At 40.1% G+C, this 15908-nt stretch overlaps 1 protein-coding gene across 3 annotated transcripts in view; it reads right to left on the bottom strand.

The window, feature by feature from the left end:
- The window catches only part of ABCA1 (ATP binding cassette subfamily A member 1), a 140234-nt gene that overhangs the window by 2931 nt on the left and 121395 nt on the right, over positions 1–15908 (bottom strand). For all 3 annotated transcript variants that reach the window (XM_023545081.2, XM_003407821.4, XM_064291643.1), the window contains exons 38-49: positions 14878–14993; positions 14638–14782; positions 12616–12739; positions 11440–11569; positions 11044–11164; positions 10160–10222; positions 8330–8436; positions 4372–4513; positions 3684–3818; positions 2222–2325; positions 1537–1629; positions 585–828 (exon numbers count right to left, since the gene is read on the bottom strand). In XM_023545081.2, the coding sequence (XP_023400849.1) occupies positions 585–828; positions 1537–1629; positions 2222–2325; positions 3684–3818; positions 4372–4513; positions 8330–8436; positions 10160–10222; positions 11044–11164; positions 11440–11569; positions 12616–12739; positions 14638–14782; positions 14878–14993 (1524 nt within the window). The remainder of the gene's footprint in view (positions 1–584; positions 829–1536; positions 1630–2221; positions 2326–3683; positions 3819–4371; positions 4514–8329; positions 8437–10159; positions 10223–11043; positions 11165–11439; positions 11570–12615; positions 12740–14637; positions 14783–14877; positions 14994–15908) is intronic.

The following is a 15908-nucleotide window of genomic DNA, read 5'->3' as shown; positions in this document are numbered from 1 at the left end:
GCCAACTTGCTCTTTCTTTATTCTAGCTGCATTTTTCTCTATGTTAAAATTAGGTCAAGTAGGAGAATATAGGATTGAATAAATAGGTAAACCAGAAAGCTTTACAGGGGGAGGAAAGATGCTTGAAAAGGCATTAATCATTTAAACTGACCGTCTGTCTTGTCCCCTAAGTCATCAATCACCTATTTGGAACATACAGACTTGATTAAAGAGAAAGAAGAAAGCTAACATTTGTTGAATACCTACTAAGTACCAGGCTCTGTTTGGCATTTTATGTTATCTAATTTAAAAAAAAAAAAAAATTTTTTTTTTTTTTTTTTATTTAAATGGGTTAAGACACCTAGCAAAATGCCTGACCCATGGTAGGTACTCAATAAATGGTGGTTATTATGATTATTATTACAATTAATTCTCCCAGCAACCCTGTAAATTACATAGCGTCATCTCTCTTTTCAAGGTCACAGAGTTTTAGTAAAACTCAGAGCTAGCAGTAGAGAAGGAATTCGAGCTCAGATAATTTAACCAGCTCTAGGGCCCACACTGGGGGCCTAAAAGTAAATCCCTTTTTGACACTCAAAGCTTACTTGGTCAAGTGTCGTCTGAGAAACAGAGTAGTCTTCTATATGGAGTTGCTTTCTGCTCTGGGAAAGGATGCTGAATATCCTGGCCAGAGAAGATAATGAAGATGGAAGCTGGTATTGCAGCATATTTCGATGTTTCTCTTTAAGGACACTTCCTGGAAAGGCGAGTCCAAAGAATTCCTGGACAGGTTTCAGGTCAGGGTTTGACCCTGCTATTCGTACAACGATTGTATATCCATCTCCAAACCTGAAAGCAGAAAAAGTCCAAATGGAGGATGATCCCCAGGAAACCACTCAAAAGAGTACTGAACCCTGAGAACCCAACTTGTGCCAAGAACAAGGGACGTCCCTAACAGACCCAGAAATAAGTTTCTGAGGGGAGGAACCAGTTACGGTATACTGAATACCTACTCTATGTGAGGTGTCGTGCTGCGTGCTTTAACGATATGGTCTCATGTAATCCTCACCCTGACCCATGAGGTCTGGTAGATGATTACAAACAAATCGAAGCCCAGGGAGTTAGTCACTGGCACAAAGCTCGTAAGTGGAAGGGCCAGGATGTAAACCTGTTTGTGTTTGGCTCCAAAGCCTGTGCTCTTAACCATAGTGGCAGGTATAAATGATTTCATTTTGTCTACATAGTGTCGCTATGAGTTGGAATTGACTTAATGGCACACAACAACAATGACATATAGTAAAGCTAAGAGGTAGACATTCCTAGGAAACCAAGTCTCGGAGAGGGTAAGTAATTTGTCCCAGGGTGCACAACTAGAAAATGGTAAAGACAGAATTTGAATGCAGCTCTGTTAGACTTCAAAGCCCTCATTTTTTCCACTATACCATTTTGCTCAGTTTTACTTCCCTTTATTTAAGATCCACCTTCTGTACACTCAGCAAAAGAGTAAATATCAACCTTTCTCACTAGGAATGATCCCAAAGAAACTATCTTTGTTACCTGTTTTTCAGATGCTGAACACTGCCAAGACACCTGAATTTCCCATTGACCATAATTGCCATCCTAGTACAAAGAGCTTCACATTCTTCCATACTGTGGGGAAACAAAACAAGGTTTTAGTTTTAGAGAGATGCTCCTATAGCCATCAGAACATCACTGTGACATGCGGCATTTCAAATAAACAGATTCCTAGCTTCCTAGGGCATAAGAGCATCCTATTACGAATGCATGAAGACGTCAAGATGACACTATTTGTTCACTCCAATGCTGTTTACACTTGTGGGGAAAAAAATGTTGAAAACAATCCAAACGTCTGAAAAAAGGGGATCAGTTAAATAAATTAAGGTATATCCCAACTGAATCTACATTTAATGACTGGAAATAATGTTTATAACATATTGCTAAGTGTAAAAGTGGTTTATATTCTATGCTTGTATTTTTGTTTGTAAAAAGGCATCTATACATACATTTGTGTACAGAGATTTGGCATAAAAAAAACATCTACAAAGATATATAGTCCAATGATAATACTAGTTTCATTCACGGGGTAAAATTTCATGTGATTTTAATTGTTTTTCACTTTGCCTTGCTGTATTTCCTAATTTATACACAATGGTAATACATACTACTTGGCAAATTTAAAAATCAAACAGCATAGAAGCCAAGCCAGGTTTTAACTACAGACCTATGAGATGTAAGCACTACTGATCTCCCCTCCTTGACAATACTTAGGGCACAATTCCACAAAAATCTCCGGGCTTTGGGATCCATGCCTGTGGTGGGTTCATCCTGTAATTAGAATAAAATAAGCCTTTTACTTATTTGCTGAAAAAAAATTAAAGGTTTTGGTTTTTTTTTTTTTTTAATGTAGCATCATCTTGGAAACAACCTACATTTTAACTTACCATTAACTTCTAGTTATTGCTATATGGAACAAAGAACCAGACCTTATGTACCAGAGTAAGTTTCACATTTATTTATAACCAGTTCACTTTTATAAATGTCTAATTAAAACAGGAAACAATTCTGAGCAAATTTTTATGAAAATAACAAATTCCCCCCCCCACAGAAAAAAACAGAAAGGAAAGGGGAAAAGTCATTGAGTTTCATTTTCATCTTTTCATGACTTAAGAAGCATATGCTGAAGAATTCTTTTTATGAGAAATCTCTACTGAAGTCAGTTTAAGATTTGGGTAAAATTCTTTTTCTTCTTTTTTTATTCTAGTTCAATCAGCTTAGCCTGTCATATTCCACTTGCTAGTCTAAAAGAAACTAATTACAGACCCATATGATCTGCATAACATGAAAGCCTAAACCTAAGACTTCCTATTATAACTTCAACGCTTCTCCCCTCTACAGAAGAAAAAGAGTCAAGGGCTGCTGACTGATTCAGTCTTCCCTTTTTCAGTCTGTGTGTAAGAAATAGTGACCCAGATGCCACCTCAGGGGTCTTGAAGCTGTATCCACACCCATCCTCAGGGGATGAACAGACAGAATGTTCCAGAGAAAGATCAAATCATACATCCTGCCTCAACAGCACCTGATAGGGTTCTCCATGCCAGAAAAACGAGATGCCTGGAATATCTCTATTTGGGAATATATAAGGGCACAGTGGAAACCCTGGTGGCGTAGTGGTTAAGATCTAGGGCTGCTAACCAAAAGGTCAGCAATTCCAAGACACCAGGCGCTCCTTGGAAACCCTATGGGGGCAGTTCTACTCTGTTCTATAGAGTCGCTATGAATCGGAATCAACTTGATGGCTTCAGGTTTGGTTTTGGTTTATTTAACAGCATGGTAACCAAAAGGTCGGCAGTTCAAATCTACCAGGTCCTCCTTGGAAACTCTGTGGGACAGTTATACTCTGTCCTGTAGGGTAGCTATGAGTCAGCATCGACACGTCGACTTAACAACAATGGGCTTTTTTTTTTTTTTTTTTTTTTTTGGTTAACGGCATGGTAAAGCCACCCAGTATGAGTTGAGGGAGAAGAACAAGAGAGCATCCCTCTGGTCTCCGAGGCTGCTCTATTTCTGGTGGGAGCTTGCCACTGCCAAGACAGTCATGCAACAGCCCTGGACATACAGGACTTTAAAAAAGTGATGTTTTCCATTCATGCCAGAACAAGTTTTCCTTCCACAGTCACACTCACCAGAAACACCACAGGAGGCCCACCGATCAAAGCCATGGCTGTGGAGAGCTTGCGCTTGTTGCCTCCACTGTAGTTACCAGCATATTTTTCTCCGTATTTCAGAAGGCCCAGTTTCCGAATTGCCCATTCACCAACCTGGAGTGATAAAAAGCAACTTCACTTTTGTATGGAAATTTTATTATGTTTTCTTAACATTCTGTGGGAGAAAGACGTGGCAGTCTGGTTCCGTAAAGATTATATTCTTGGCAAACCTATGGGGCAGTTCTACCCTGTCCTATAGGGTCGCAATGAGTCAGAGTTGACTCAACAGTGGGTTTTATTTTTTGTTTTTTCTTAACATATGAAAGTTCTTTCATAGAGAAGGAATAGATTCTGTAATCCATTCTACAGTCACAGCCTGACAAGTGCTGTGGAGCCGAAAAGGAGCCAGAGGATTGGTGTGGGTGGGAGCAACTCCTTCTCTGCCCTCTACCACATGCCTGCCTAGACACCCCCCACTCCATCACCACCACAGACTCCCACCCCAAAAGTAGATACAAAGTGCCTGGATTTCATAATGCTGCAACCAAGAAGAAAAGCAGCCTGAAGTCAACGGTTATGTGTGAAAGTCAAAGCCACAGGTACACTGTACACGGGTATACTGTCAGTATGCCAGAGTAGGCAGGCTGGCTTTCTGCAACCACAGTACCTTGCCAACTTCCTTCTCTGGGACTCCTCTCAAGAGAGCAAAGAACTCCACATGTTCTCTCCCAGTCAGTAGCTCCGTGATGGCATCAAACTGAGGGCAATAGCCCATGTTCTGATGTACTTCATGGATGTTTGATAAGATACTGCAGAGATAAGTAAAACTGGTCAGGTTTTAAGCATTCAGAGATATTCCGATTAGACAATCTGACCTGGAGTTCCTATAAAGTATGGTTGTGTGTGACAAAAGTATCCGTTTGCACACCTGCTGCTGTTTAAAGGAACAGCCTTTTTTGTTCCCAGAGTGCCAGAGGCAAAGGGTGATCTCCTGGTAGTCTTGGTGCCCTTCCTCTATCTTTCCAATCCTTGCACCTGGCTCCCCTAGCACCTCAGTGTGCAGACTGAGCCACACTTCCAAATTCCCAAGTCCATCCCAAACGCAGCATCATCTTTACCAACAACTTTGACCACACTATCCTGGGGCTTTAATCCAAGTCTCCTTGTGAGACTTGTGGCCCAGTCAATGTATCACATGTTCCGTGTTGCTCCAAAGTCTCCTTTATGGTCATTCAGACCCAGAGAAAGCCCAGCAACTCTGGATGTGAGCCTTCCTGCTTTCTGCCACCCACACACTGACTCAGTTACAGGGGCATACTCTGGACCCCTTGGTTCCATGGACTATCCAACCCAAGTATCCTCCTGGTTCTCAAGATTTTTTTTATAAACTCTCTGAGAATCTTGTGACAGGAAAAATTACACCTACAGACACAATTTTCCATGTTAAAAAGAGAAACAGTTGCTGTTGATTCGATTCTGACTAATGGTGGCCCCATGTGTTTCAGAGTAGAGCTATATTCTGTAGAGTTTTCAATGGCTGTGATCTCCCACAAGTAGAACACCGGGCCTTTCTTCTGAGGTGCCTCTGGGTGGATTTGAACTGCCAACCTTTCGGTTAGCAGCCAAGTGCTTAACCATTTGCGACACCCAGGGACTCTTTTTACACATAATGGCAGGGACTTATAGGCCCTATGAAGCCAATCTTAGGTTGAGAACCCCAGATAGGGAGGAAGCTCTGTGTCTAGACCCCAGCCCAATGGCTGCACTTCAGTCACCTCTGGGCTGCCATGGGCTTGGCCTTTTAGCAGAACTCATTCCTCTCTGCGTATCTCACACGTCCCTCCAGCACCAGCCTTTTCCAGAATTATCGCTGAGACAGCCCGTGTACACAGTGCAAGGCCCTCTTAGCTACACCTCTCAAGCCAGCTCTTACAACAGACCCTGTGACAAACCTTAGTTTAGGCCAGTTATTGCTGCCATTTTAAAACTCCACTTTTTATGCCTCTGGAACTCATACCAAAACCAAACCAGACCCACTGCCGTCGAGTTGATTCCGACCCTGTAGGACAGAGTAGAACTGCCCCATAGAGTTTTCAAGGAGCACCTGGTGAATCTGAACTGCCAACCTTTTGGTTAGCAGCCGTAGCACTAGCACTTAACCACTACGCAACCAGGATTTCCCTGGAACTCATAGGTAAGGCATTATTCCAGTTCTAATGCATTCCAGTTCTAATCCAAGAAGCTCAGGAGACTGGAGTTAGAGCCTCATTGTTGTGTAGATTGAGCACTTAGGCCTTTTTTTTTTTAACCTTTATTCCTTCGAAACAGGGCTTGCAAGCATAATTATGGCTCTTCCTATGTGATAGTTAAGGAAGCCTGGTGGGTTTGTTTTTGATTTTCTGTGTCATATTTGGAAAACCAGAGGTTCCCCATATAGCCTGCAATAAATTATTTATATAGCTCTCATTGGTATACTGTCATACAATAGATCGGCCGTGCCGCAGTGTCACTCACCTCATTGGTTGCTTGTATTACCGATCATACTTCTCAAAATCCGTATTACCAACCAAAAATTTAAACATACTCAATTTAGTAAGCATGCCTTTCAATACAGAAAACACATGCCATCAAAAAAAATAGTTTTTTAAGGAGAAAAAAATGTACTAACGAAAGGGATTCGCCCCAGGAGCCTGGTATGAAGAACAAGTCTGGGGGAGCAGCTGCACAGAGACTTAGGCGAGCTATTCCCAGAATTTCTGCTTCCTTAAGCCCTGGTGGTGCAGTGATTAAGAGCTTGGCTGCTAACAGAAAGGACAGCCACTCCTTGGAACCCTCCGAGGCAGTTCTGCTCTGTCCTACAGGGTTGCTATGACTTGGAATCGACTCAGTGCAACAGGTTTGGTTTGGTTTTAAGCTTCCTTACATTGCCACTGAAAAAACTGGTAAGAGACACAAGAGAAGACTGATGAGCACATTAAGTTCCTTGCTCTTTTGAATTTTACTGGCTACCAGCCCCCACTCCAGCATTTTCAAATTTTAAGTAGTGAGTTATAAAATAAATTTAGTGGGTCAAGATCAGATTTTTTCTAAAGTCATGGTATAGAGTAGAATAAGGAATATCAGAGTAATTACAAGTAATAAGAGTAGATATTGTTTCATAAAAGTTTTTTTTAAGTTACATGTGCGAGTGTCGCTAGGAGTCAAACTGACTCGATGGCAACGGGTTTTTTTTTTTGTTTTTTTTTTGGTGTGTGTTTATGTGTCTTTGTGTATGTACTGGGTTGAGACGTAAAATGTATTTCCTACTATGGTTTACAGCCAAAAAGTTTGAAAGCCACTGCCTTATACCATCTTTCCATATAAAAAGCCCAGAGAAGCCCCCCATATTTACTCAAGGGCAATATTGTTTAGCAGGTCTCTAAAGTGTAGCTTACTGCAAAGATCAAATTGCTTATTGACCTGTGCATTCTCAGATAATGGCCTGATGTGGCCTCATCAACTGGTACACCATTTAGTGAAGGCAATTTAGCAGGTACATAATCTTTGATCTTCTAGGAACTTTCCCTGAGGAAATAATCAAAGAGGAATACAAGAACATATTTATATAGTGTACTGAGCTGGGCAGAATCCTCCCAAAATTCACGTCCATCCAGAACCTATGAATCTTATTTGGAAACAGGATCTCTGCAGATGTAATCAAGTTATAATGAAGTCATACTGGATTACGGTAGGCCCTAACCCAATGACTGCTATCCATATAAGAAGAGGAAAATTTGAACACAGACTCAGAAACACACAGACACAGATATACAGGGCAGAAGGCCATGTGACATGGAGGCAGAATCTGGAGTGATGAGCCCACAAGCCAAGGAATGCCAAAGATTGCCAGCAAACCAGCAGAAGCTAGGAAGAAGCAAGGAAGCGCCCTTCCTTAAAGCCTTCAGAGAGAGCATGGCCCTGCTGACACAATGATTTTAGACTTTTTTGTTGTTTTTAAGCCAGCCAGTTTGTGGTATTTTGTTATGGCAGTTCTAGGAAACTAATACACAGAAAAAAAAAAAAAAGGAAACCTCTAACGTCTAGCAATAAGTAAGTGATTAAATAAATTATAGCACATACACTTTGTGGAATTTTATGTAGTAACATAAAATTCTATATCTTAGGATATATAACCCATTAGGAAATATTCAAAATTTGCTCATAAATAATAAAAACTAACTTGAAACTCTATATACATTATGATCTCAATATTACAGTACATTTATAAGAATATAAAAAAATAGAAAGATGTGAGATAATGGCAACGTTCTAAAACTGGATTGTAAGTTTACTAAAAATCACTGAATTGTACTTTTAAAACAGATAAATTGTACGGTATATAAATTATACCTCAATAGAACTGTTACAAAATAGAGTGAGATTGAAAGGATATATATAAATAGTGATTATCTCTGGGTAGCAAGATTATGGATGATTTTTATTTTCTTCTTTACACTTTACTACATTTCAACATTTTTATGAACTCTATGTAATACTGTTATAATCAGAAATAATAATAAATATTTCTTTAAATAAAGTAAAAAAAAAATTCTTTGTGGCAAAATGCAGGCCACATTTTTTCTCACCTATTTTTGTTAAGAAAAGCATCTCCTCTGGTAACAGTGGTATCTCCAGTTAACATCTTGAAAGTTGATGATTTCCCAGCCCCGTTAACTCCCAGAAGTCCAAAGCACTGAAAATGTAAGATTGGGTAACTTGTATAGGCAAACTACTAAAAATGTGAATATAAATGACCCTTATCAGATAGGCACCTCAGCTTAGTTTTTATATAACATGATCCTAAAAATTATTGTTTTATTAACAATGAAAAGGCATTCAACTGTGTGAATCATAACAAATTATGGATAACATTACGAAGAATGGGGAATTCCAGAACACTAAATTGTGCTCATGCGGAACCTGTACATAGATTAAGGGGCAGTCATTCGAACAGTACAAGAGGATACTGCATTGTTTAAAATCATGAAAAGTACGCATCAGGATTATATCCTTCCACCATTCAATATGTATGCTGTGGAAATAATCCAAGAAGCTGGACTATATGAAGAAGAACGTAGCATAAGGATTGGAGGCAGACTCATTAACAACTTTCGATATGCAGATGACACAACTTTGCTTGCTGCAAGCAAACAGAACTTGGAGGACTTACTGATGAAGATCAAATACTACAGCCTTCAGTATGGATTATGGCTCAACATAAAGAAAACAAAAATCCCCACAACTGGACCAATAAAATGATGATAAATAGAGAAAATGCTGAAGTTGTCAAGAGTTTCATTTTACTTGGATCCACAATCAATGCTCATGGAAGCAGCAGTCAAGAAATCAAACAACACATTGCATTGGGCAAATCTGCAGCAAAAGGCCTCTTTAAAGTGTTAAATAGCACAGATGTCACTTTGAGGACTCAGGTGGGCCTGACCCAAGCCATGGTGTTTTCAATTGCCTCATATACATGCAAAAGCTGAACCATGAATAATGAAGACTAAAGAAGAATTGATGCCTTTGAATCATAGCTTTGGCAAGGAATATTGAATATGCTATGGACTGTCAGAAGAATGAACAAATCTGTCTTGGAAGAAATACAGCCAGAATGCTCCTTAGAAGCAAGGATGGCGAGACTCATTTCATGTACTTTGGACACGTTATCAGGAGGGATGAGTCCCTGGAGGAGGACATCATGCTTGGTAAAGTAGAGGGTCAGCAAAAAAAGAGAAGACCTTCAATGTGATGGAGTGACACAGTGGCTATAACAATGGGCTCAAACTAACAATTGTGAGGATGGCACAGGACTGGGTAGTGTTTCCTTCTGTTAAACATAGGGTTGCTATGAGTTGGAACTGACTCGATGGCACCTAACAACAGCAACAAAAATCATCCTTAAATATCAATGAAGAGTCAATAATTTTTTGGTTTTACAAAGTCATATAGATATTTAAACATATATTTTATAATGGGGCCATTTTAAGAGTGAGCATATTTGTTAATATTATTTGAGTCATCAGGTTGAGGCCAAAGTTAATGGTAAAAGACAGTAATGAAAGCCAACCAGTCAAACTTCACCATCTAATCTGGGTAAAGGGCATAAAAGAACACAAACATGAACAAGAAAGAAGAAAATCTATTTTTTAAATCTATTTGAATTCCATCATCATTGTGAACAGCTCACAAAATCACAGTTTGGATGTTCATGCTTTTCTTAAACTGCTTGAAATTATTCAAAATCACTCCCTGTTGACATCAGGGGTCCCCATCCTCTCAATGATCGTTCCATGTAGACATAATCGAGAAGCCTTTAAAAGCCACTTTTATCCCTTGCAGACATTCTTGTTTTGACTGGGTAGAGGGAGTCTGAATTAATAAGAACAAACAGAGCTTGGGCCAATTGCCTTTACCTCGCCAGGGGGAATGCCAATGCAGATCCTGTCAACTGCAGGCTTCCTCTTCCTTCTATAGATCTGCAACAAACAAAATCCAAGAATTTATGAGCCTCAGAGGCTCTCAGCTGTCCCCAGTAACCAGAGAAAAAGGAATTATAACCCAAACATACCATGAAATAAGGCTCATTGATAAGTCACATATCTTATGTGCTCTGAACCTCGGCTGTCTCTGTTAACAATAAGCTACTAACAGGCTCTACAGCTTAAAATGAAAGTGAATTTTTCTTTTTTTTTTAAGAAAAAAATTTATTATCAATCTTTAGAAAAAAAACACTGGCCATTAATATTTATATTATATAACTTTCATTTAAGTTCATGGTAAGATATTGTCAATATTTTTTAAATTAAATTAGAGATTCTACAGGATAGAAATGTGCGATTAAAGTAAGATTTACATGTCCTTCTTGCAGAAAGTCAATTACTGAAATTTTGGCACCTAGAGAGGGATGAAACAGACCTTGCTCCTAACCAGCAGAGACGGATCAGCTTTTTGGACTATAAAACTCAAAATCAACCATTCACCCTCCCTACTTCTGCTCTGACTAGATATACAATATTAGTGGGTTTTAATAACTGACACATAAATGTAAATGTGCAAAACAAATATATTCGAGAACAAGAATTCACATTTCTAAAGGATTCTCAGTAGGATTTATTTAATTAAGGAGTCTCCACGGTACACTGTAGATAAAATTAAATCAGCAGAAGCTTGGTATGTATACATGCACATTTTGGGAACCATGCTCTTTTCATAAAGCCAGTCAGCAAAATGCTAGTTCCTGACATATAAAGCTGAAAAAGTGAACAACGGCTGCTACAGCCTGTACTCACTGCCTCACCTTAGTCAATTCTTTGATTTCCAAGATGTCATTCTGTCCTCCACCATCAAGAATCCTCTGTCTTTCCCGCCTCACATCTTCATCCTCATCATTCAGAGGAGGAAGCTTTGCATTTACAGGTCTTAGAGGGAAAAAATTTAAGAAAAATCAACCTTTTAAGCCATGTTTCAAGACAAAGGGCAAGTTTCTCAAGCAATTCTATAAAGCCTACTCTCCACGATTTCCAGGATCTGCATAGTGGGGGCTGCAGAGGGCCCACACTAAGAAAGTTGGTTTGATCAGCTACTTTAAGTTCAACACAATCCAGCCACCACTGAAGTGTAGGTGTTTCCCTGTGTTCCTCCTCTGTGACTCTCAGCCAGGCCGAGCTCCATGAGTTCTGAGAAGAAAGCTCACCTGGGCCTGATGAAGAATCTGTACTGGATCAGAACAGTAATGAGGAAGAACACCACCCCTTCCACAGCCATGGCGAAGAGGTTCCGTCCCACTAAGTCCCAAGAAAGTGGTGAGACAAAGCGGTTCTCCCCTGTAGACACAATACAGAGATCCAGTCAGAATGAAGGCACTACAGACCATGGCCCTTCCTCAAATTTGGGATCAAGTTCACCTATCTCCCTAGAAACACTAGTGGGTACCACCCGTGACAAAGAGAGAAAATAACAAGGGTGTGGCCACTTTCCAAGGCTGATTTGGGGTAGGGATTCCGGAAACACTGAGCCCAGTATCAATCAGCATTTCACAGCCAACATGTATTAGACCTGTAATTTCCTCTAAGATACCAAACGTTTCCTTTTCAATGAGCCATGCTGAAAATCCTTTAAGAAAAGGCAAACAATCCCTTCCAATTCAGGGTAATTCTTTGGTCAATATTTTAAACAACTCTAACTTTCACTAATAAGAAAAAGATTAGAAAGCACTTTGACCAAAAGATGCCCCTTTCAGTAGCATATAATGTAACCCAATGGCTTATTTAAATCACCTAGTTACTACGTAAACAGTCCTTAAATTCCTTATACATCTCCTTTGTCCTTCCAAGTTGAAAAAAAAGTCCCTCTTCTATGAAATAACATGCCCCATGTAAGTATATTAACCAGTGAATGAATAATAGTAATGTGGCCACAGGAGAAATATTTGTAGACTCTAAAGGTAGAAAGTGCTAGAGTAAATTCCCTTTTCATAGACTGCATAAAAGATAATATATGGATACATCTGCAAGCCCCTTATTTGTCTAAAGGAGTCAAAATTTGCATCTTTCCGTCTGATTCTCTGGCCCATATCTGATCTCCAAAGCTGTAGTTTGACCTTTCCAGTGGCTCTGACACTCTTTAACACTGGTGCAAGCTAAAACCATAAGTGTTCTTACCTCCGAAGCTACCTTCTCATTTTCCTCCGTGCTATTAGAAGCAAGACAAAACTAGCTGTGTTACAAGATGCTGCCTTGACAAGCTTTATCAGTGGAGGGAAGTCCTGTGCCCAGTGACCAACCTCATTACAAAACAAAGGCCAGAGGACCAAAGCCCATGCAAAATGCCATCTACATTAAGGCAACCCACAGGCCCTGCTGTCACTCACCAAACCTTTCCAGGGCATCAGCCATTGCCTGGTTTTTCACCATGTCAATGAGCCCCCGCCCTAGGCAAAAATGAGGGAAGATCAAGAACACAGACTTCAGGATGTCGTTGATGTTACTCAGTTTCTAAAAAATAAGAGAAAGAAAGAGAGGGAGGAAGAGAGACTGAATGTCATTTGTGATTTGGGCTAAAAATTTACCAAAGTCTGAAAAATGGGATTTGAGAAAAATTGATTCCCCGGAGGCAAACTGGACCCTTGAATTCAGACACCAATAAATAGCAGCAGCTATAGCTGATGATATAACATTTTAAAATTTGCTCTTTAGAAAACCTGGAACAATGCTCTGAGTGGGGAATGAAATGAACATAAAATTTAGAAATAGGGCTATGTTTAATCAGCAACAAATCTGTAACAAAACGATTGCTTAGTATTTTAAAAATATTTTGTTTATGTCTGAGTTTCAGGATTCTATTGGAATTTTTAAACGATTTTTGAATACTCCAAAACATACTGAGTCCCCATAAGCCAGTCACTACCACCAACGGTTGCCATTAAATCAATTCTGACTCACGGTGACCTTGTGTGTGACCTTGTGTGCGTCAGAGTAGAACTGTGCTCCACTGGGTTTCCAGTGGCTGATGTTTTGGAGGGGATCACCAGGCCTTACTGCTAAGTAGCCTCTTGGTGGACTAACACCTCCAATCTTTTGGTTAGAAGCTTAGTGTGTTAACCATTTGCACCATCAGTAGCCATATATTCAACAATTGAGTGAGTTGCTATGTGTTGAATGCTACGCTAGGGCACTAGAGAACCAAAGTTTAGTAAGAAACAGACCCACTCTGAGGAAGAAAGACATGTAAACAGGAAATCAGAACATAATTGGATATGTGTTGTACTGGAAAGCCCAGGGAAAGGTGAACACACTTCCCACAGGGCAGGTAAGGAAAGCTGAACCCTGAAAGGAAAGCAAGACACTGCCAGGCACTGAGATGGAGAAAGTGCCCTTCAAGCCAGGTCTATGTGAGTATCGTGGGTTTAAGAGACAACTTCAGCTGAAGCTTATAGTACACTTGGAAAGGAGGTGGTCAGAGCCGACCAGGAAGGTTCATGTACGCATAAAAGGCATTTTGTGCCAAGCTACAGTGTTTGGACAAAGGCAGTGCCAACAGAAATGGAGAGGGAAACTTCTTTAAGAGATCTATAACTGGAAGACTTGACAAAGTCACCAGTTGAATGGGGGAAATAAGCAAAGCATGCAGGTTGACTCTAAAGTTGCCAGGTTGAACATCTCGGTAGATAATAATGCCATCTGGGGTGACAAGGATAGCACAGTGTCACAGTAGTTAAGACCTCAGCTGCTAACCAAAAGGTCAACAGTTCAAATCCACCAGCCGTTCCTTAGAAACACTATAAGGCAGTTATGCACTGTCCTAGAGGGTCGCTACAAGTTAGAATCAACTCGATGGCAACAGGTTTGGTTTTTGTTTTTTCAAGGAGAAAGATATTAGAGTATTGACGGCAGCAGGGCGGGGTGCGGGGGGGCAATAAAATACCTAAATGGAGCCATCCAGTAAGCAGGTGAGAATGTGAGACTACAGTTTAAGAAAAGGATCAGGGCTAAAGGCATAGATCTGAGAGGTAAAAAGTGTAAGAAATCAAGGGAAAAAATATAAGAAATGAATGACATTACCTAGGGATAGTGTCTAAAGTGGAAAGCAAAGACGGCAGAGTAATCATGGGAAAGGCACCATTTAAGCAGAAAGAAGAATAAAAGAAGCTGTCAAAGGAAACTGAAAAGACTTGATCAGAGAAATATAAGGAAAAGCAGGAGAACTCAAGGGAACTCAAGGAAGAACATAAAATTTAGGAACAGGGCTGTATGTTTAACCCAGGGAAGAGAGAATGTGAAAAAGGACAGAGTGGTCAGTGGTGTCAATGCCACAAAAGTTTAATAAAATCCATGTCCTCTGGCTCTCAAAGATGCTCATCCCAACAAAAAGTCGCTCTTTCTGCAGAACTCACATTGTTGGTGAAGAGCTCCAGTACAAAAGTGGCAACACTGCCATTGATCCCAATGAAGAGGTTTACGCTGGTGAGGACCACATAGGCTGTGCTAGGTATCTTGAACACGAAGGAGGCTGGGTACATGAGAGGTGTGATCGACCACCTGGTGAGGCACAAAGATTAGTGGTGACTAGGAGTCCCCTGCCACTGGGTATCATATGCCTTATCCATGGAGATTGCTCAGCCGAGGTGCCTTACCCATACAGCAAAAGTAGAAGGGCTAGCACAGGCAGGTTGGTGGAGGACACGTAGGACTTCTGCTGGAAACAGATGAAGATGATAATGACCAGCGTGGCAGGGACCACATAGTTGCACTAAAAGTGAAAACAAAGAAATAAAGTTCACTCCTAAGTCAAATATATAACACATCCCAAGTCTTCAACCTTAAGGACAAGAAAGGGCAGAAAAACTGTGAATTAATGAAGCTACATAAACTATTAATCAAAATACTGGACAATGCATTTTGACAAGTATTTTACCCTTGGCTGATTTTATAAACTGCATGCCCTTTCTGTCTTTCCAACATCTAAGCCAAGGTGTCACGCTCAGTAAACTCACTGAACAATAGATTCCCAGTCAGAGTAATTTCAATTTCACAGGCAGCAAATAAGCTTCCATTATTCTTCCCAAAGATGATTGTGTCTGTTTCATCATTAATGCTATATTATAGTCGGCCCAAGTTCAATCTCACATGTAATCTATTTATGAGACAAGCGCTTATAACATCAATGTCAGAATTGTTTCATCACACTAAGAATAATTTTAAAGTCTGTCCTGACAGTGTATCAAGCATTAAAATGCAGAAATAAAGACTTGACCACAGGACAATTATGAGAATTCATGGCTGGCAGGGCAAAAGACAGGCAAAGAAGTGACGAGTGGGTTTGTAAGCGGTCAGAAGGATTACAGCACTAGACCACAGGGCTCTGCCTCAGCCCCAATCTGCTTGATGTATTTATCAACAACTTAGATGAAAACATACTTAAAGCAAATTTCAGAGGCTCTAAAGCAGGAAAGGACAGATAATACATAGGCAGATAAGAAATTTCCTTGAGTTCAGAGGCTGGATCTTTTATCTCAGAATCCCCTATGCACATAAAACAGACACATAGTGGGCACTCAGAACCTGTTTGCTGAATTTGTTAACTACTGGATCAAGATAAAAAAGATAATAACAGATACTGAACAAGATGCAGTTTAATAGGGATAAATATAAAGTTTAGACTCAA

This window comes from Loxodonta africana, chromosome 9 (assembly GCF_030014295.1).
Source record: "Loxodonta africana isolate mLoxAfr1 chromosome 9, mLoxAfr1.hap2, whole genome shotgun sequence".
NCBI classification, from domain to species: domain Eukaryota; kingdom Metazoa; phylum Chordata; class Mammalia; order Proboscidea; family Elephantidae; genus Loxodonta; species Loxodonta africana.
Note: the sequence above shows the minus strand (reverse complement) of the source record. Positions and strands in the feature narration are given on the sequence as shown.